At 32.2% G+C, this 22,217-nt stretch overlaps 1 protein-coding gene across 7 annotated transcripts in view; it reads right to left on the reverse strand.

The window, feature by feature from the left end:
* Window positions 1–22,217, reverse strand: part of LOC139087474 (insulin receptor substrate 1-like) — a 198,899-nt gene that overhangs the window by 141,474 nt on the left and 35,208 nt on the right. For all 7 annotated transcript variants that reach the window (XM_070636282.1, XM_070636285.1, XM_070636284.1 and 4 more), the window contains exon 2: window positions 3,429–4,071. In XM_070636282.1, coding sequence (XP_070492383.1) covers window positions 3,429–3,975 — 547 coding nt within the window. In that variant the 5' untranslated portion in view covers window positions 3,976–4,071. The remainder of the gene's footprint in view (window positions 1–3,428; window positions 4,072–22,217) is intronic.

A 22,217-nucleotide genomic window follows, 5' to 3' on the forward strand; every position in this document is an offset into this window, starting at 1 on the left:
TTTTTTGCATGTAAATTAGTGAATTTAAAGTCAATATTATTTTTACTAATTAGGGATTAGAAGAAGGAGGAGATTGGTGAGTTTTGAGGCATGTGAGTAGCCATGAACAACACAGCACTCAAATCAAGAAATTATTAAAAAACTTGACTTTTGCCACCAATTTTCCAATTTCCACTACAATTCACATCACGCATCAAGCACAAAACCCCATAAAACAATGATTTCATCATCATTATTCCTCCTCATATGATTATCATAAAACAACATTAAATAGGTGAAGGGCAGTAGGTAAAAAGAACATTTTATACTTGACTTATCAAGCAAAATTCATCCATTCTTCTTCTTCCTGTTTTCTACCTCACATTAAAGCCATAATCTTTTTCTATTTCCTTAACAAGTTGACAATAAAAAATTATGATAAGAAGAGAAATAAATGTGAGCAGCAGCAGCAGCAGCAGCACAAAAAAAAAGGCAATGAATTGAATTATTAAAATCATTTTCATAATGTGATTAATATTATTATTATTATTACTATTGTTATTACAACTGTGACCCTTTTTGCGTGCTCGGTGCTTAAAGCATTCACTTCATATTATTTAAATGTTATCGGCCAGCCTATCAAGACTCATATCTTTATGCTCATAATTCATTCAGACTCTTTCGAAATTATTTTTTATGACTTTTTCTTCTCATTTTTCTGTTCTATCAAACAAACCACCCCGACCTTGCCTTGTCTACGATTGCAAACAATAAAACAAAATTAGAATTATAAAATCATGTAAAAAGTAAATTTTATTAGCTGTAAATTTGACGCCAATTGTCCATAATTATTATGCAACTTGCATATGCTCATTAAGAGTCGTCGCTTGCATGATATTAAACAATGATAACAGTAATTACAATCATGTGACGTCACGAATTACGATTGAAACTTACACTTACACACACACACGCATGCACAAACTTGTAATTTTTCAAATGAGTCATCATGAATTATTCCAATTCATAAGTCATGCCACACGACAGACGCAAAGCAAAAAAAAATTGACAATTGCATCTATTTTTAGATTCATTCATATACAATTGAGGGAAGTCCGGTGCTAAAATAAAAAATTTATTTTTATATATTTTCACTGTCATATTTAAGTTCATTATGTGTGTGACAGTTTAGCTGAAAAAAGAGACAACAAGAAGCAAGGAAATGATGAAAAGTTTGCGAAATGCATTTTTATTGAATTTGACATGATTGAAAGGAAGTGATTGCGTAGAATTAATATTGAAAGAATTGAATGGAAAGTGACAGTGTGAATTGAATAAGGTTTTGGTCGAAGATGGACAGGATGGATGGATTGATGTGAGAATTGGAAGGGACAATTGAATTTTGGGAGGGGTTTTATGATCGTGGGTAAGGATTGACCTTCAATTTTGAGGACAGGATGTGGTTTGGGTGTCAAACCCCTCTCACTTCTCCTACCTACGACTCTGTCACCCTCCAACTCACCATTAGAATCCCTTCAAATTCCTAATCCCCATACCAACCCCCAATACCCTTACATAACGTCCATCCACATAACAAACTCATAATAATCTACATAACACACAAAAAAAGGTCAAGGAAACCACTCGATGTCAATCTATTTTTTTTTGACGAACAAATATATACAAATGTATTTCCGATTCTTTTTTGCTCATAAACAGCCTATAGTAATTTATTTTGCCCAATCTCTCTTATCACCCACATCATGCATATGACCAACCCATTTTCATTTGATGAGACAAATGAAGATAAAGGAAAAAGAAGAAGTTACAGACGGATATGAGGAAAAAGAAAAAAATTTCAATATCAATGAATTGAGCCCACAATACATCTAATCAATGACAACAAAATATTACACAGGATATCATCATGTTGGAGAAAATGGCAAATAGGATTCACAAGAAAAATGCTTTTTTGGTTCCAGATGGTGCCAAAAAATAAAATAAACTTCTCGTCCGCATTTTGTGTGCACAAACATGTAACATTTTGACAATCATGCGAAATAAAATTAAATTTTAATTTTTGAGACAAGTAAATTGTGTGTGAGAGAGAGGAAGAGACATGTGGTAGCATGAAGGACGACGATAACCGAAATTGAACGAGGAAGAAAATTTCTTAATTACGGTAAACCAATTTCTTGGGATACCAAAAATTGTTCTACATAATATCTTTTACTGACAATAAGGCTGTGCAACAGTGAGGATGAATCCTGTGCGAAAGACAGGAACATTTTTAATTTAATTTTTAATGTACAATATGTAGTTCGGTAATTGAAGTTTAATGGAATTAAATTCGATCAATTTGATGTATTATGTGTGGTAGCCTTAAGGGAATTGCTGGATAAAGAATGGATATCGTATGAAAAAGTGGTGAGAAAATGGGGTTATTAAGGTTTAATGTCATTATGAGCTTTGATTTATCAGGAGGATATGTGACTTCATGAAATTATCAGGCAATTTTAAGCTCCATTTTTCATAAATTCAATGATTTAAAAATGAATTTGAGAAACCACGTGGTTTTCGATTTTCTTAAATAAAAGCTCAAAAAACTCTATTTTTGACCCTAAACTATTCTCATTTAACTTTTGCCACCTTTTTTCAACAGTTTTTATCAAAATATATGCTAAATTAAGGTCATAGTCCAAATTATTCACAAAAAACTTTTCGAAGTGAGAGAAAAAATTCAAATTTTCCAAACATTTTCTTAAATTAAAATTAAAAAATTCGTTAAAATTTGCCACAGCTTTCATAATAGTACGCATCAAGTGCCTCTCACTATAAACACAACCACGATACAAAAACACAACATAACCTTAATGCAATGTTTTGATTATGCAATAAGCATACAGTACATAAAAAGTGACACATTTTCTCTCTCATTCGTTTATATCAGATAAAGAGCAAGGACTCATTAAACATGTATTAAGATTCAATTATCAATTGTTCGATGTCATTGGGGAACCGACTGCACTGAATGCCACTTTAACATTCTTTTTATATCCACTCTCATTCATTGGAGCCTTTTTTACAATTCGGTCACAGAGTGTAGTGTATATGCACACAAAAGGAATTAAATTGCTTTTCATTCCCAAAAAAAATATACAATGTTTATATGTACGGATATAAAAGACGACAAAAAATTGGCTTTTGACCCAATTAAAATCGATTTTTTCTCTCTTTCTCATTCAGCTTGGTTCACACACAGGAGAAACAAGAAGAAGGAAGAGAGTGAGAGAGAAAAATATTCAATAAAAAGTCAAGGCAGAAGATAAAAGAAGAAGAAAAAATGACGATGGACATACAAATGGGCATGACTTGACACAAAAGATAAGGTTTGCTTTCATTCCGTCCGTATATTTTTATGTTTAATAATAAGTTTAATGTGTACTCACCAAATGTAGGTCGTGGTTGATCGGCATCAACGGACTCTTTACCGCGCTGTAAAATCAGCATCTGTTTAAGCCATGTATTACATTCTGACTCGTCCTTTGCCATTATACTGAATGTATCATCTTTACGATAAAGTCCAATGACATTTCTGTATTTTGTGTCAAAACGACGATTTATGTTGAAGCATGTACATAATATTATGCTTCGCTTTTCATTTGTTATGCCGCCTGTTTTACTTTTTGCCATGGCTGATTTAAATTTCTTCTCGCTATCAAAATACTCGAGTCGACCAGTGCCTGGCTTATCAGGAACATCGTCAAATATGACGAAATATTTTTGAGTCTTTCCATTACGTTTATGTATTTTATATAAATAGCCTTGCAATAGCGGTGACTGACGATCGCATGTACTTGATGAGCATGCGACCATTGATGCACCATTGCCAGCATTTGATGATGTCATTGCGTGGGATGATGACGAATGATTCATAGCATGAATTAAGTTACTTAAAATTTTACTATGCCCGTAATTCGGATTCGTATTAGACATCTTTGTGGCATTCGTTTTATACGGCCCATGGAAGCTGCTATTAACAGTTTTGGTACAAGTCACTGACGTTTTAGTCTTCGTCGTCGCTGATTACGTCTGTAATGATAAATAGATGAAAATATTATTAATGAATTCAAGTTTAATTAATCAATAATAGTAATTATCATATTTCTATAAATGTCCAACGCCCCAAACAATATTTTCGTACCCAAAAATAATATTTTTTTTTATTTCTGTACAGTTTGTAGTCAATTATGAAAATGATTTTAATTGCTTAGCGTCTCGCAACATTTAAATTAAACATTGAAGCTAATTATTATCGTTATTACGTGGAAAATCAAACTTTTCCGAGAATTATTTTAGTGACGAAAAAATGCGCAATTTTTTTGGACGTTTTGATTGACTGGATAATTGAAGTTGTCGTGATTTTAGAGGATTAAGTGAGTTGGGATTGTGTGTGCCACTTTTTTGTGTGGGAATTTGCTTATGAGGTATTTGAATTTGCTGAATTTTGATGAATTTTAGTTAAATTACTTTTTGAGGTGAGAAAAATTTTTACGTACGTAAAATTACGTATCGATTTTTACGTACGTAAACAATATTTGACGTAACTAAGTTTGCTCGCAATTTCATTAATTTCCAACATTTCACAAGCAGTAATTGTAACAGCACCTCTTGCACCCCACCGACATCAAAGACCTTTACTCTACAAAATGATAAATTGAGACATTAACAAAGCTAACATTGCCTAAAGGTCAACCAATTTGCAATAAACTATACCAGCAAAATAGATAACATTTGTCATTGAGTTTTCTATTGCGATATTCTACAGCCATAAACTGTGGAATTGTCGAGGTGAGAGGACAGTAATGAACAATTTTTAGTCTATAATTTTTCCCTGTATTATTTCAGTTTTTAAACGCAATCAGAAAAACAAATAACAAACATCAATAATAATTGATGAAGGCCATAAACCTTTTGCAAAAAAAAACTAATAATTTGCACGTTTCATTAATGGAAATTAAAGCATTTCTGCTAATTTTCTACAGCAAATTTGCTTTCGATTTTATTTTTTTTTTTCATTGATTTATTTTCCGACAGATTTTATTACGGTGATTTTTTTGTGAGTGATTTATGGAGAAGTAAAATGGGAATTTTGTGTCAAATTTATGTGATTTTTTAAAGAATTTTTCCAGATTTTTTGGGGATTTTTCGGAGATTTTTGAAAGATTTTGAGGTTATGTACTTCAATAATTCAAATTTAGTTAATTTTGATGCAGCATAATCACCAAGAATCCTAAATATCTCAATAATCAAGCAAGAATTCAGTGTGAGCATTCAAATCCCACCCCCCATACCCACACCAATAACAAAAACATCAAACAATCTCTCCCACAATATTCCTCAATATTTTTTTCCACCTCAAAAACTTCATTCTTCATCATTCACGACGTCAAGTGCCTCTTTAGCTATTTTTCATCTCATTTTTTTCCACAATTTAAACTGCATCTATAGAATATAAAAAAAATTCTATGATCAAATGAGTGAAAATAATTTATTATTACAGTAAATTGAACTTCAAATACAAAAAAAAAAATGGGATAATGGAAAATTGAAGTAAATAAAGCTCATTGTGAGCACATCATTGTAGTTGATGTAAAAGTTAATGAGTTTATTATTGTTATTTTATACCTTTGACTTTATAGTATGGATATTCTTTGTGGCGTTTAACGTAGAATAGTAAAAATCAGTCTGATGAACATGAAAGTGAATTTTGAGGTTTAATTGATGAATTGAGAGGGTTGAGGATGCGGCTGGGGTTTGAAATAGAGCTAAAATTCTTCATAGTCTCAATAGCTTCAGATTAGAACGTTTTGGGACTTTTATCTGAAGGATAAATCAGCTACAATACATGAGATCATGTATGACGCCTAAAGCTGTCTCTTTTGCAAGCTTTGATGCTAAGAATCTTCAATTTTACCCTCAAAAATGCTCAAAAATCCCAAAAATCAGTAACATTGATTGTAATTCTACATCTCATTCCCAAAAATCACTTCATATCCCTCAATTTCATCCCTCAAGACATCCCAACCCAACATTCACATTCCCAACAACTCACTCATCAATTCCCAACTCTATTTACCCAATTTTCCATCCAATCCAACTAAAACATGCTCCAAAAAACCTGAACAACAACTTAATTAATTGATTACACCTCAATCTATTTTATGCCCACAAAAAAAGCAGCCAATTTTATAATATTATATTCTCTCTGTTATTATTAAACTTGCATGAAAGCAGCCCCCAAAAAAATCTACACACACACGCTGTAAATAAAACTAAACCTTTTTTTGTGAGTTGCTTGTGTTTTTGATTGAAATCGATTTTTACGCTCAAAATAACAAGCACAAAAATGAGAAATAAAAATTATATACGGAAAAGAAATGGAAACTAATATTAATTTCGATTTCAAAATAGCGTCGTGGAAAATCAAGCAATAATGCACGCTGATAAAGAAAGGAAAAGTTTTTCTATTGTTTCTGTCGTAATTTCATTCGCATTTTTTTTTTTTGTGCTGTTGTTTTCGTAAATGTGATGAAAGAGAATTTCTTTTTTGGCGCATTTATTTTACGTAATAATGATTTTGGAAGTGAGACAACTTTTTTGGTTGGATGGTTGGGTTTTGAGCTTGGATTGGTTTCGTTTGGTGGGTGATGTAATGAATGAGGAAGTGAGATTTGATAGATAAATTGGATTTGAGGGTTTTAGTTGGTCTTATTGACCTAGATACTGTAAATTAGGCTATAAAATTTGAGCTCGAAGATGTTAGGTTGATCAAAATTAACAAATATGATGAAAATTGTCAAGGTTATCAAAATTTGATTCAAAATTCATACAAAAGGAATCAAATATCATTAAAAGTACTCATAAATGATTGAAAACTATCTAAAAATTGTCAAAAATGATCAAGGAAACTCAAAAATTTGTCAATGTTCAAAAAAGTTAGAAAAATGATCAAAAATTGCGATACAGTTCAGCTCAGTTTCACATCCTTAATTGAACTATTTTACCCAAACCTTCACAACCCTAACATCTAAATCAAGCAATCTCAACCAAACTATCCCCTAAAATCATCCCAAAAATATGCGTCTTATCCCATACCCTCCATTCTCTTCACCTCTCCCTCATAGTTCCAAGAAAAACACAAAAATATTCATTTTTTCTTTTATTTTTCACTCTGACCATTTCTATTATTTTGGGATTGCCAATCTAAGAAGTGAAACAAACGAGAAAAACAATAGGCAAAAAAGAGAATCGAATGGCACGCATTGTTTCATGAATAGAGCATTAAGATGGGCGTTTGAACAATTCCTTTAAGTGCTGAAGCAGAACGTAGACAAAAAAAAAATTTCCGCTTCCTTTTTTGTTGTTTTAGTTTATACCGCGAGTATGGGGATGATATGATGAAATAATTAAATTTTTTGGGTGGGGATCGATTGGGATGTGATGTGACTTGAGGGGTGGGTTTGGGGTTTGGTATCTCATAGAACTATTAGGGCATCTTCAGGTTGGTATTAAGCTTAATTTGTTGTAGAATTGACTTCAAATTGGCGATTCCACATGCCCTGTGCCTCAATTTAACTAAAGTTAAGCAACATATGATGTATTCAGGACCTCCTACATGATATCTTACGAAATTCCTCATGATAGGAATAAAGGAATGATAAGGAAGCAATGGAAAACACGATTGATTAATTAAGAAGAACAAAATGGATCATTTGCAGTTCCGGGTTTTTCGACATCTAATCTATTTTTCGCCTCAATTTACAATAATACAAGAATCTTGTATAAGCACAAAAAGAAGAAGAAAAGGCATCAGACGGATTAAGCAAGACAAAAAAGAGAGAGAGAGACGAAGGAGAGATAAGGGCGGTCGGTTGTCTATGATCTATCTGATGAGGCTGTATTGTTGTTATATAACAGATTTTTTCAATTATGACACTCCTCAATAATGAAATTTCATCGTAAAAATTGAGAGACCTTCGACCGATTTCATTCAGTTTTAGTCACTCCGGGTACATGCTTATATACTCTTACTACATCTTGGTCTTGTTTTATTGAAAAAAAACCCCTTTTTTTATTCGAATTCCTTTTTGATGCCGCCTTTTATCATTGTTGCTTGTGCCACTTCATGCTGATGCTATTGCTCTTCTTTTTGCTACTTATGCGTATAAGTAGGAAGAAAATGAAAAAAAAAAAAATCTTGTAAATGATCAATCACTCGAAATTCAACAAATTTATGTTTCATGTCATAGTCGATGGATGGATGTAGATATTTTATTAATTTTTTTCGTAAATTTCTCTTTATAATGTTGATATTTCATATATTTTTTGGATATAATGGCCTTAAAAGCTGAAAGACTTTTGCGTTTCTATTTGAGTATATACGCACAAATGTGGATGATTTGCATGTTTTATTGAATAATGCGTAGAATATTTTTTGGAGTTTGGATTTTTGGCAAACGGTAAAAAATTGGCGGAACTGGATTGATCTGGTGTTTGTTGAGTTAGAATTTAGTGTGAGTTAGGCTAGACTAGTTCTGACTGGTGTATTTTTAGTAATTTTTGGAGATCTTAACATGATTACAGTCCTAAATTTAGAAGTATTCTTGAATTTTACGTCATTCTTTAAATGGTAATCTGAACAGACAAGGAGCATGCCGATGACTTCGCTAACCAAGATGAGCCATCATTTAGATGAGTATGCTCATTGCCTGTTAAGGTAAATGAATAAAAATTGCTCAATTTTGTAGTTTATTGCATCATTTTCCCTAAATTTCTACAATGCTGTATTCACTCTTATCTTTCATTATTTTCCCACATAAATTCTTCAACTCAAAAGAATTCCAATTCGTCGTAAAATTAGTCAAACTAGGCAGAAAACAAGAAACCTGGGGAAACTCCAAAAACATTAAAAGTATTTTGTAAAGATAAGCAGCAAAAAAAATGTGAAACAGAAAATTTCACTAACCAAAAAAAAAAAAAAAACGAGATCTGTGTACACAAAAAATTGTAACAGAATTACTTCTGGGAAATGTCAAATTGAAAAAATAGTTATCAATCTTCCTTTCACATATGTATACAATGTATACAGAGTATATGTGGGTATATTCATCTCCACTTTCAAACTGATTAAATCGACGCAAAAAAAAAAAAATATATGAAAGAATGTAGAAAGAAATGCGAACAGCGGCAAGCAGCAAACAAACTTCCTTCTCCACTTCAACATGCTACATTCAATAAAATATATATATTTACAACAACAAAGAATTATAGCAGTTGAAATACATAAAAGAGATACAATTTTTTTTTTTGATGTGAAATTGATTGCTGCTGTTTTCTGTCATCATTAAAAATGAAAGAAGTTATATGTCACGGAAATATCATATATGATCATTGTTAGGCAGTGTGAAACTTGAGTGCAATTAAACTCTTTTGTGCTTATTTCATTTCCTGAATTTATTATATTTTTTCTTATGTTTCTTGTTTGTATTTTTATATTTGTTTGTTCTGGATGTTTGTCTGTTTGTTTATTACATGAATTCAATGATTGGGATATTGATGGGCGTGAATTGGGTGGAATGGGGTGGATTTTGAGTTACATTCGATGTCATTTTGTTGGATTGAGTGAATTGTTCGAAAGTGAAATGAGTTTTTGACGAGTTTTTAGTTAATTTATCAATTAAGGTTGATAATCAAGATTTAATTAGACAATGTTTGAGTTAGAATCCTTTTCACATTGTTTAAATGCAGAAGGATTAATAAATAGAGATAAATATCTCAAAATGAATTCAAGTATTCTTAAAATGACATTCGAAAGACACCACAAAACATCCAGAATATCGACGAAAACTGTCAAAACTATTATGAAATATTATCAATATCATCAAAACTATTCAAAATTGCCATAAAACATTGAAATATCTTCAAAAATAATCAAAAAATACTAGAAAATTTCAAAAAACGTCGAAAACAATCACAATTGTCAATAAACATTCAAAATATTGTCGAAAACAGTCAAAGATTTCATGAAACATCCAAAATGTAATTAAAATCAATTGAAATTGTCATAAAAACATTCAAAAATGTCCAAAAACATTCAAAAATTGTCCAAAATTATTTAAATTCATTTAAAATCATTCAAAATTGCTTCAAATTTATTCAAAAATCCTGAAATCAGAGAAGTTTATGTAAAATCAATTAAAATACTTAAAATATTATTCTTAAAATTTCCAAAAATTCAAGTAAATACCAAAACATTCCTCCAAAAATCCACAAACACCTTCAAATCACCTCCAAGCCCCCCAAAAGTCCTTTCAATATCATTACCATCAACCTTCAAAACAACCGAAATTTCCTCCAATAAACTAATTAACCTCGAAAGAAACAGCACCCGCATTGCCCATATCTCTCTCTCCCTCTCTATCATTATTTACCCATCATAAACAAATAAAAGAATTATTTACTTGCGTGTGTAAATGCAAGTGAATGCGTAAAATAAAAAGTACGAACGACAAAATGAATTAAGTTGTTTATTTCGTTATCTAATTTGCCTCACATGCACCATATTAGATGAGAAATAAGAAGAAGTTCCTTTACGACACCTCATCGTAGTGTGTCCGGACGAGTCATGTCTGTTGCAAAAATCTTGATATAATAATAAAGAATCAAAGATTTATCATTTCAAGGCTATTCACAATCATTTTGTGCACACTAGCGTATAGTTAATAATAAATAAATGAACAGAACATGACGACAAGTTAGAGAGAGACTTTTATTTATAGAACTAAATAATAATAATGATAATTTCCAAGTCAAATGGGGATTTACATAGTAATTTTCATACTTTGTTTTTCATCGTAAATATTTACAATAAACTAAACTCGCAGATATGATAAAATTCTCATTGAATATTGTGAAATTCAAGAGAGGCAATTTGTAAAACGGAAGTTGGAGGTCAAGAATTGACAACATCCGATTGCTGAGTAGCAAAAAAAATGAAAATGCTCACGCAAAAATTATAATATATTTTTGCTGTAATGTGACAATAACCTTGTAAAACTGGAAATGGGAGGAATGAAATATTGTCAGAATGTAAATTATTTGAATTGTTTTTTTTTCGGATGGGATTTAAATTTTTGTCAGGGGTGGAATTTTGGGGGGGTCTAGTTTGGGATTTTATGAAATTTTTGGAATTTTTTTGAAAATAATTGACTTTTTTCAGGATTTTAATTGGTTTTATGAATTTTTCAAATGAATTTTAAGCTTATCACAACCTTATAAATGCAATTAAAGAGTTTGTGATCCTTAGTAGAGCACATAGGAGAACTGTACTTTGGAAAAGTAAAGTATAAATTGGCTCTATAGGGTCTCAAAAGAGTGTCATTCAATTTTTGAGAGCCTTATTTTACCCTAAATTATCGTATTTGACCCTAATTGAAGTATATTAGACCTTGAAAGATCCCATTTGTCCCTGAAAGGCCTCATTTGTCCTTTAAAGGTCTCATTTGACACTGATATAACTAAACAAGATCCAAAAAAATCTCATTTGACCCTAAATTGTCCCATCTGATCCTAAATAGTTCCATTTGACCTAAGATAGTCTCATTTGATCTTAACAAGTCTCATTTGACTCTTAGTAGTTCCATTTGACCTTTAAAGGCCTCATTTGACTCTGAAAGGACCCTTTACAGTTTTATTTGGCCATAAAAAGACTTAGTTGATCCCAAAAAGTCCAGTTTGACTCAAAGAAATCTTACTAGACTTACTCGACCATTACAAAATTCACTTAATCTCAGTGATCCTCTGTCAGCTATTTTGAATCACATTTGATCCATCAGAGTCTCATTCTACGCTAAACCAAGACTGATTTGTTCCAAAATAGTCTCATTTGTCGTTTTAAAATATTAGTATCATATAGTCATTAGCCTATCTGATCAGAAATCATCGAAATATTGTAGCAGTTATTACTAAGTGAGCACCGGTGTACTCGTACTATTATGGCAACTTAACTACTTGATAGACATCATTTCAATGTATCCTAATCAATCTAGTATAATTGTAGGCAACCTTTTTTATGCCATGGCACATCTACGTGTTAAACCTTGATCAAAACAGCACTGGATGCCAACCACTGATCAAGTAATTGATTTGATTCTGTTAAACCTCACAAGATCCCCAAAAAGCTCACATAATACTCAATAGCTGACTCAATTCTGCCAAAACTCCAAACTATTTCTCCATCCAAATTAATCTAATCCAACCCTGACATTTTCAATAACTATTCGCACACACAAAAAAAGAAATATGCCAATATTATACTCTATGTACGCCAAAAAAAAATTTGATTATTGTTATGCTAAGTAGAGAAGAAGAAGAAGCAAGCAGCAAGTAGAAAAAAAAAAATTATCGATCATGACACATTTATATGTTTTTGTATGGCCTCATTTATGCAATTTGTGTTGTATTAAAATGAGCATATTTCTGCAAATTTTCACATAAACAAAAAGGTCTTATTCTCAGTTGTATAAGCACATAAATATTTAAATAAATAATATTAATAAGTAATTAAGATAAAAATACAACAACAACAACAAACTTCAAGAGTGGAGTGAGTGAGAGAGAGAGAAATAAGGCAATAATAATAATCAGTACAACACAAACAGCAACTAAGAGAGCATGATGAAGGTTTTTGTTGTTTTGCACTGCCGTGTATCACAAAAAAAAATTTATATCCAATACAAAAACAAAAAAAAAAAGAACCGAATATGTGTGAGAGTATCGGAGGTATCTAAAAATAGCAACTAAACCACTATATAATGGTATTGTTGAACTATAATGACTATAAATTCCCATCATCAACATAATTTGCAACGCCATTAAAAATGTTCTCATACATGCCACGGATATATGTATGTACATATGGTATTTATGGTGAGGTAAGACGATGATGGAATGTTTTTTTTATTTTTTTGCGAATTTAAAGGCAATTTTCTTGCAAATTGTTTTATTTTGTTGGAATTTTGATTTTGGCTGTGTTTAGAATTTTTAAGGGGGTTGATTGGGGAAATTGGTAGAAAATTTTGAGAAATTAGAGTATTTAAGACAGTGGTGGGCACCATGTATGCCGCATCACACTAGTGTGCCGTCAAAAATGTTGAGTACGGTTTCGATCGAGGCTTACCATCAATTTAAGTCGCAAAAAATAAAAGGTTGCACAACACTGATTTAAACCAATGGGAGGAAACCTTTCCAATTTTTCGCGGAACACCTTGGTGGTTAGCCTTAGCTGAAATTGTACATGACAGACGATTCATGGAAATTCCATAAATGTTTGGCGGTACACTAGTGTTCCGGGGCATACACGTTGCTTACCACTGATATAATCATAATTTTTGATAACAATAAACTTGAAAATATTCAAAAAATTGATTGAAATTCAGTATTTTGTTCAACTTGAATAGCTTGTCATTTGTCACACGATTCTCAGCATATCTAGTCACATCTAATAAATACCCCCCAAAAATGACAAGCAATTCATGATCCACCATAAGTTGCTCATCTAACCTCAACACCCAGCATATGCCCCAATCGAAATTCACACATAAAATCTCTTAAAAAATTACCCAAAATAATCAACAAACAAAAAAATCCCCGAAAAGAGTCAGTACCCTCTCAAAAAAAACAGCCTAACAACCTCACAGCACATCTTATTGGATTTCTTGATTTGTTATTTTTTTTTTTATTTAACAAAACAAGGTCGTTGCCATAATTTTTTTTTCTTGCTCTTTACGGTAGATTTAGAGTGTCTTGTTGTTGTCTTTTACGCACAACTACAATCATGATTGCATATATTCGCGCGCGTCGAGAACGATGTACATATATATCTAAAGTAGAATTCGTGAAGCGCAGAATGTGCCGACTGAAGGCCTCGGACTTAAAAAGAATCGCGAAATAAAAAAATGAAGGAAATAAAAAATTAAAAATTATTTTTTTTTGCAATGCGTATAATTTTAATTCTCATGAATAATTTTTGCAAATTCATTGCCATTTTGTTGGATACAATTGTCGATTTTTTTTGTGTTATTCCTCATTATTGCAGATCAATTGGATTTCTTATCGAGCTCAATAATAAAAAAAAAGCAAAAATCACTGAATGGAAGTTCATTGTATTGCTTCATCGATTCTGATTGTGGGAATTTTTGGTTCCTCTTTCACAAAAAAAAAAAAAAAAAAAACTTTTAGCCTCAGTTAAGCAGAACACATAAAAAATGAAAGAATTCCAACGAAAGAAAGCAAGCTTAAAAATAATTAAGAAGATTCTCTTTTTTTTTTCTTCTTTTAAATCATCGACATGGTTTGTCTGTTACACCTCATTGACATTAATGGGAGTTGATGGAAATTTCCCGAATAACAAAATAAAAACAAAAAATAAATTTGGTAAATGAGGCTAATTTGAATTGGCTGTTGAATTTTAGAATGTAGGGAGCCTTTTAGGTTTCTAAGAGATTGTTTTAGTGACTGTTGAAGGACTGTTGAGGATACAGCATTCCAGGAGAATACAGGTTAAGTCAATATTCCATTAGACTGATGTCAGACTTGAGTAAAGCTAGAGCTTGCAAAGATTTGACTACAAATGGGTAGGATTCTGTCTACAAACCACATTTTTGGTATTTTTTGAAGCTATTGCCATCATACATGCTCCTGTGGCATTACTTAGTGCTTTCTAACTCCCAAATTCCGATATCTTGACATATTTAGAAGTTAATCCCGCTATAAGTCACCTAAGCTTTTCATTTACAGACAAAAAACCCTAGAAAATTGAAAAATGCTTTCCAAAAAGGAAAGAGGGGCTTGGTTGACTCCAAAAGGAAGATGATACTTGGTTTTTGGAGGCCGAATGAGATTTTTGACTCTCATAAACTCTAGGCTAGGTTCCTGTCACCTAGCAGGCAAATAGTTTACTCTCAAGAGCAGAGTATGATGAGAGCATGCTTAACCAGTGTATTCAAGTACAGCAAGTTTTAGGAAGCATGATCTTTGCCTATTTGGGGTCCTTATCAACATATGTCCCAAACCAAGAGTATTTTCAAAAATACTATCAAATTTTGCATCACATTCCAATCTCAATCCTCAAAAAGCCTCAAACATTACATCATCCATCTCCCATACTATCCCAAAAACCAAAGTGAAACTCAATCTCAAATCCCAAATAAAAAGTCACAAAAATTCCCCTTCAACAGTTTCCCACAATAAATCCACTTCATTTGCAAATCAATCGACTTAATTTCATATTCACAAAAAAAAAGACTTGAATTCAAAATCTAATCGAATGCCTATTTAAAATTTACTGGTGAATGGATTATAATTAATTATATTTATTTATCCATATCTCCATCTCTCTTTCACCCTTCACTATCGATAGTCCAAAAATCGCATAGCCCGTATTGATTTGAAACAAAATAAAAAAAGCAGCAACAACAAGAAGTTTTGAAAAACAAATAAAAAATGTATGAATTGCCGCAACTCATGATCATCGCAGCGCCGAGTCGATTTTTTATTCGTTGTCAAGGCATGAAACAAGAAGTAAAAAGAAGTAAAATCAAAATAAGCAGTCACAATTTTTTTTTTTATAAATGCGTAACGCATAAATCTTATTTTGCCATAGCTAAAAGGAAGAGAGAAGCTAGTTTCGATTTATTTCCATCTCTCTCACTGCCTCTCATGCTCAATTTCTCAATTTCAATGTCGTTATCTCAAACAAATCGGCAAACACGGGGGTCTAAATATTTATGTAAATCGACGACTGAAAGGAATTTAGATGCAAATAAATAAAAAAAATTTTTCTCTCAATTTTTTTTGTATCTCCATCTCACTCACTCACTAACTTATTTCTTCTCCTTTATCTCATATCTCAAAAAAAAAAACTACCTAACAAATGACGACGAAAAAAATAAATATAAAATATAATAAAAACAGCCGCAACAGCAACAACAATCATCATCATCATAATTTACTGTAAACATTAGAGCAATGAATCGAACAGTACCCGGATCTAAATTAGATTTTTTACTTCTTTCCTCTCTCATTCTGTCTCTTACTCATTTCATTTCATTCATTCTTGTTTTAATAATGTTTTGTTATTTTTTTTTTTAGTTCCTGCTGATGATGTTTGATACTTTTTTTTTTCGCGGATATGTCGCGTTTTTTGTTTTGTTGAGAATGATAAAATAAATAAGAATTCTAGTATGAAGCATTGAAGAAGCATTACGTCATGATGTAGATGTGTGTGATGATCTATGTTATGAGATCTATGTTGTGAGGGTCTATGGAGAAGTAATGTGGATGCTAGAGTGTATGTTGATGTTGTTAGAGGAGGTTAGGGTTGAATCTAGCAGAGCTCGAAGTCGACTCTAATTTTATATGAAGTCAAGTAGACTTTAGTCGACTTTTCCGTACTAAACTCGAGTCTGTATCGAAACATACAAGGGTTTGAGGGCTTTGGTACATATTTCGAGGGTTTGTGTGTTGTTCTTTAGAGATTTGAGGCTTCTAGAAGAGTACTAAGCTGTTCAAGCTCATTGTTACCATAATTTAGCATTTTAAGATTGTCTTCTGAGAATTTTATAGGATTAAGTCTTGATTCTATATCAAAGTTATACTAAACTACTCTCCTGAATAGCCCACGTCAGTTGATCGATCCAGAATATGATACTAGGCCATCGTGACTTTGGTATGATGTTGGATTCAAATCGAATTTGGCACTAAGTCAGAGTCTCGTTAATCTGGTACCAGATTATTGATCTGTTAACTGTTTTGTGATCTTCGTCTCTAGATCTTTCTTTTCTGGCTTCATATCTATCAGTAGCCTCTAAAAACACTATCTCATACTCCTCATTCTGGAATGATTTTGGTATGTGGCCGAGTTTAAACCAATTTTGGCTACAAGTTAGATTCACGGTGGATTGGGGCTGTATTTTTGATCAGTGGAACTGTTTTGAGTTATTTAAGACCAGATCACACTCTTTTAGCTTCATACCTTTGCTTGATGAAGTTTCAGATGAATTAATTTTCAGCATAAGTGCCTAACCTTTACCTTCCTCAAATACACCTCATTTCATCTATCCAACTATTTACCTATCCACCCTCAAACCCCTCCACAATCCATCTTAACATATGAGATTAATTCCATATATTCCCCAAAAAGCACAACAACAAAAAAAACTAAGCCAATATCAACGACATCAAAATTAAAGACGTAAAGCATTGTGCAAACACACATGTTTCCTTAACCCCCATCATCATCGTTGTCGTTGTCGTTTATTGTCTGGTTTGAGGTGCCTGTTTTCATTCCATTTCGACTCCCAAAAAGAAAAAGTATTGAAAAATGTGTTCCCCATGAAAAAAAGTAAGGAATTGTCATTCGTTTTGCGTTCAACTTGAATAAAAAAAAAATAAGAAGTAACAAAGAACATCACTCAAACTGTTACCAGATCCTACATCGCTTTATATATTATAAAATTTCATCGTATTTGCTGTTCTGCAATCTGGTTCCCTTCTTATTTCTTTTCCCTTCACCTTGCCTTTTTTTTTTCCTTCTGTTGCTGCCTTTTTTTTCATACTAAGACTTTCTTGTTGTTGCAGGTTTTTTGAGAGCTTTGAGGAAGTGAAACTTTTTTTTTCGATGTCGTGAACAATTTCAGTTTTTGAAAAGGTATTGGAAAAAAAGGTTGAATATCTACTTTTGTGTAAGGTATAACAAGAAGAACAATTTACTTTGATATGACGCATTTGAGGATGAAAACTGAGAGTTGAAGCTTGCATAGTAAGAAGAAGTTGAATGTCAATATTTCAAGACAATAAGTCGACAATTCTTGTTGAGGAATTGAATCGATTTTTGAAGATTTTGTTATTTTCTCTTTTTTTTGTATTCATTCAAGAAGTTTGGAATTGTTTTTTATTGAGAGAATCGATAGATGAATGGAATGAATGAGAGAGTTGATTGGCTAATATTACTTTTTGGGAGATTTTTAAGTGGACACGAATTTTTGTTGGTAATTTTAGAGTTTGTTGGGTTGATTTGGGTAGATTTGTGAGTTTTTGGTGTTTTGGCTGAATTTTTCAAAATTGGTCTGATCTAGCAAAATGTTTCCAAGGTTATACCTGGCTGTAGACTTCTCTAAGCACGGCATTAGGTCCATGAGACTTTAAGTGAAGAAATTGAATCAATTAAGTATATTTTGGATGATATAAAGCCAATGTCAGTCGAAAACGACTAAAAATATCATCAAAATTCATTAAAAAATGATCAACCCGTACGTAAGGACACAGAATAAGCTATCAATTCGTTAAATTGCCCCAGAAAGCAAAGAAAATGCTTTCAAGAGCTGAGTAAGCCTAGAGTAACGCTCACAACCATACTAATCTAGTATATTTAAAGTGAGCAAGCTCTCGAGGGCATATTCCTTGCCTGTTAGGGATAACGACGTTGCTATGCCCTAAAGAACACATTGGGCTGTTCGGAGAGTAAATAGTCAACATGTTTGCATCAGTACAAAGTCCATTAATAAGCTTGAATCATTTTAGACGACTTTTTCACATTATTGACCCCATGTTGCCCACCAATACTAAAAATATCCAAATAAAACTCCCTTTTCCTCAGTCCCAACCACCCAAAAATTGGCAAAATCCACAAAAATTCTAAATTAAATCACCAAACAAAGGCTTGACTTCATCACAAACCCAATTAAGCCCTCAAAAACACAAAAATTCGACTCAAAAATTGATAATAGCTTACATACAATGTGTGATGATCGAGTATTGCATTTCATACTATTGCTATTTACACCCAAATGTTATAAATAGAAGATGAAAATAGAAAAAAAATTGAATAAAATATTCAAACTGTCTGAGGTGTTTTTATCCTCGTCGAAGGTAATTTTGAGGTTGGGTTGATTGAATTAAAGTCGATGAATTTGAATGACTTTAATTTGTGCAGAAATTTCTAGAAATTTTAAGGCTTTATTCCTTGATAAATTTCACAAAATGCTGCAAAATTTTTGTATAAAAAATGCGAAAAAAAAATTTGAAAATTCTCGAAAAACAAAAAAACAAACTAATTTAAATGTTTCTAGAGTGTGTGTAGGCTGTGTTGCCAAATTTTTTGATTTTTTTTTTCTTTGATTAGACCGGTAAGAATCAGCTTTGTAGTCTATGAATATATCAAAAATATAAAATAGAATATTGTGACCATGATTCTTCAGCAGATGTCGACCCTATGACATATTCTTCTAGAAAATTCATTTAAATACACTCAAAATTCCCAAAAATATTGTCTACACATCCCCTAATTTTGTTGTGAAGATCCTCAACCCCTTTAAAAAACTTGAATACCTCAACACTTCACTTCCTCAAAAAGAAATAAGATTAAATAACAGAAATAAAGACAAAATGTCTCAAAAAATCCAAATATAAAGAAGAAATGTAATTTTTTCACACAATTTGAGATGAATATTTTGTGCAAAAAAACAACTTTTCTAAGTAAACATGCAGAAAAAACTAAGTTTTTTGAGTAGCTTGATGCCCGACGGATATAAATGAAGAAGAGACCATCTTAGAGCCACTAAACCTTCTTTATCAACACAAAATTGAAGCCTTATAGACTTGGCAACCATATAGACGTCAAACAAAGCCTTAAAAGCCGCAAGGTGCCATGAAGGAGCATTAAGAGCTGCTCGGAGCCGTGCCAGAGCTCAATGGAGAAGGCTAAGCCACGTAGCCACTAAACCGCCTTTATTAACACCAAATGGAAACCGTTTGAACTTAATAACCATAAAGACGTCAAACAAAGCCTTTAAAGCTCCACGGAGCCGTGTCAGAGCCTTAAAAGCTGCATGGAGCCGTGCCGGAACCTTGAAGGCTGCACGGAGCCTTAAAACCTGCACAGAGCCGTACCAGAGCCTTCTTCCTTTATGCTACTCGGGCTATCCTACTCACAACAGAACCATTAATGAAAATGTTCAGTTACAATTAAATCCACAATTTTTGTGGACCCAAAAAAAAAACATTAAAGGTAAGCAGAGAAAATTGGAACTGAGCGAGATGCTCTCACAGTGAGAGAGAGAAATAAGAAGACAGAATCAAATACACAGTTATCTAATAGACATTCAAATATTTTTTTTGTTTTTGTGCCGAGCACGAATATAAAAAAAAATCTCAATTCATTCATAATGCCTTTTAACATTGCCCACATTCATGAAAAAAACTTTCTCTCTCTTCTTATTATTTTAGCAATTTTTGCCTGCCTTCTTCTTCTTCCTTTCCTTTCCTTTCATGCGAATTTCGGCTCTTTGAGACAAAAAGAGTGAATTTTTGCTTGCTTTACTTTAACTAAAAGAAATTTCTTTGCTGTACTTACAGCAACATTTTATTTTTTTGTTTTGTTTAGCACTGATTGAGTGAGGTAAGTGAAAGAGTGATCAAGATGATGATTGGATGAAAGTTATTTGCAGGTGGGGTAAATGTAGTGCGATTTTCGCAATGGAATGTGGTTTGAGCAGGGATTTGTATTCGATTGATTTTACATTACTTGAGTATTAAATATTGAGTAATTTTTTTGAAAATTATTGAGTATCTGGTAATGTTGAGTACAAGCTTGAGTGTTCTGTCTGCAGGTTTGCAATTTCGGACAAACCCTATGAAATAGTAATTCCTGACCCTAACCAACAATGAGTTAGATCCAGCAATAAGTTAGATCTTTGCTAAAAATTTAAAAAATCATCTGAATTAGAGGTCATTGGTTAAAAGAGCGCAAGAAATGCCCAAGAGCTCATGGAGTGAAGCTATCGATAAAAGCAGAATTGCATTTGGTATCGGTAATTGACAGACGGAAGTCTTAATTGCTGGCTAGCTTTAAAAGACGCCCAAGTTAGGTCATAGATTGCAATTGATTTTTATGATAGTGTTACATGGCTGACTTTAATTTTATGTGACTATTTTGTATGTTTACGACATTTCATGGCAAAAGATCAAGAAGAAGTATTTGTATGTCTAATTTTAAGGACGACAATTCACATCATGGTTGTATTAGCTACCTTAAAAGTTGCACATGACGTAGGGAAGGTGAAAAACTGGCTTTAAGTCGGCGGAAGTTTGGCCAAGGGTTGAATTTCATCGAATTTGATCTAAGATCCCTAACGGTCAAAGAGGCCGCTTTTAGGTACCGAAGTGGTTTTTCTATATCACTAAAGCATGCTCTTTACCTGTTAGAGGACTAGAGTAACGCCGCTTAACGCTTAGCTTGTTTTTCCTGTTCAAAATTGTCATCAAAATTCATCAAAACTCCACTATTTAATTCAACTACCAATTAATTCCAACATTCCAATCTTTCCCCCCTTTAAACTACATCACAGACAATTTAAAAACATTTCTTTTATGAAAGGAAAATTTTCTTCATCTCACCATTCAACAAAACAAAAATTAAAAAAATTTCAAAAAATATAACAAAACGGTATCTGACAAATTATAACATTGAATAGTAATTTTTTAAAAAAATTATTATAATATTTTCAAATAAGACTAAAACTGAGTAAAAGTTGAATTGTGAGAGAATAAACAATGATATTTGAGACACGAAAAGTATTTCAGCCTCAACACACATTCTCAACAAAGAAATGAAAAAAAAAAACCCACTAGCTAAGTAGCTATATGGCCTTAATTTCTGACTTCATGGAATTTTTTTCGATGAGAGCAAAAACAACAAAAATTTGCAAATTTTTTTCATCATCTTCGTGCGTGTATGTGTGTAATGTATGCACGGCTTTTAAACGATTTTACTTCTATATGCCGATTATGTCATGTTAAATATAGATTTCGCATGTGTACGAACATAATTGAAGTATTAATTAATTTTTCAACGGCGGTCTTTTTTTAGTTAAATTAAAATAAAAAAGTTGTAGATTTTTTTTTTGTGTGTCGTTTTTCCTCTCAATGTTGCATTAAAGTAATGAAATGAGCCAGTGAGAGCAATGAATGTAGGTTGTGGAAAAATTAAAATTGTCGGGGGCGCCAAGACGAAAATTTTTCTTTTTTTCTTCTTTTTACTTCTGATTTTTCCATTGTGGGACGAGTTTTGCTGCTTCTAATTCTCTCACTGACTCTCAGTTAGTGTTTATATTTTTCTT

The sequence above is a fragment of the Chironomus tepperi genome, unplaced genomic scaffold (genome assembly GCF_022539635.2).
Source record: "Chironomus tepperi strain 1889 unplaced genomic scaffold, CSIRO-AGI_Ctep_v1 contig_123, whole genome shotgun sequence".
Taxonomy (NCBI): domain Eukaryota; kingdom Metazoa; phylum Arthropoda; class Insecta; order Diptera; family Chironomidae; genus Chironomus; species Chironomus tepperi.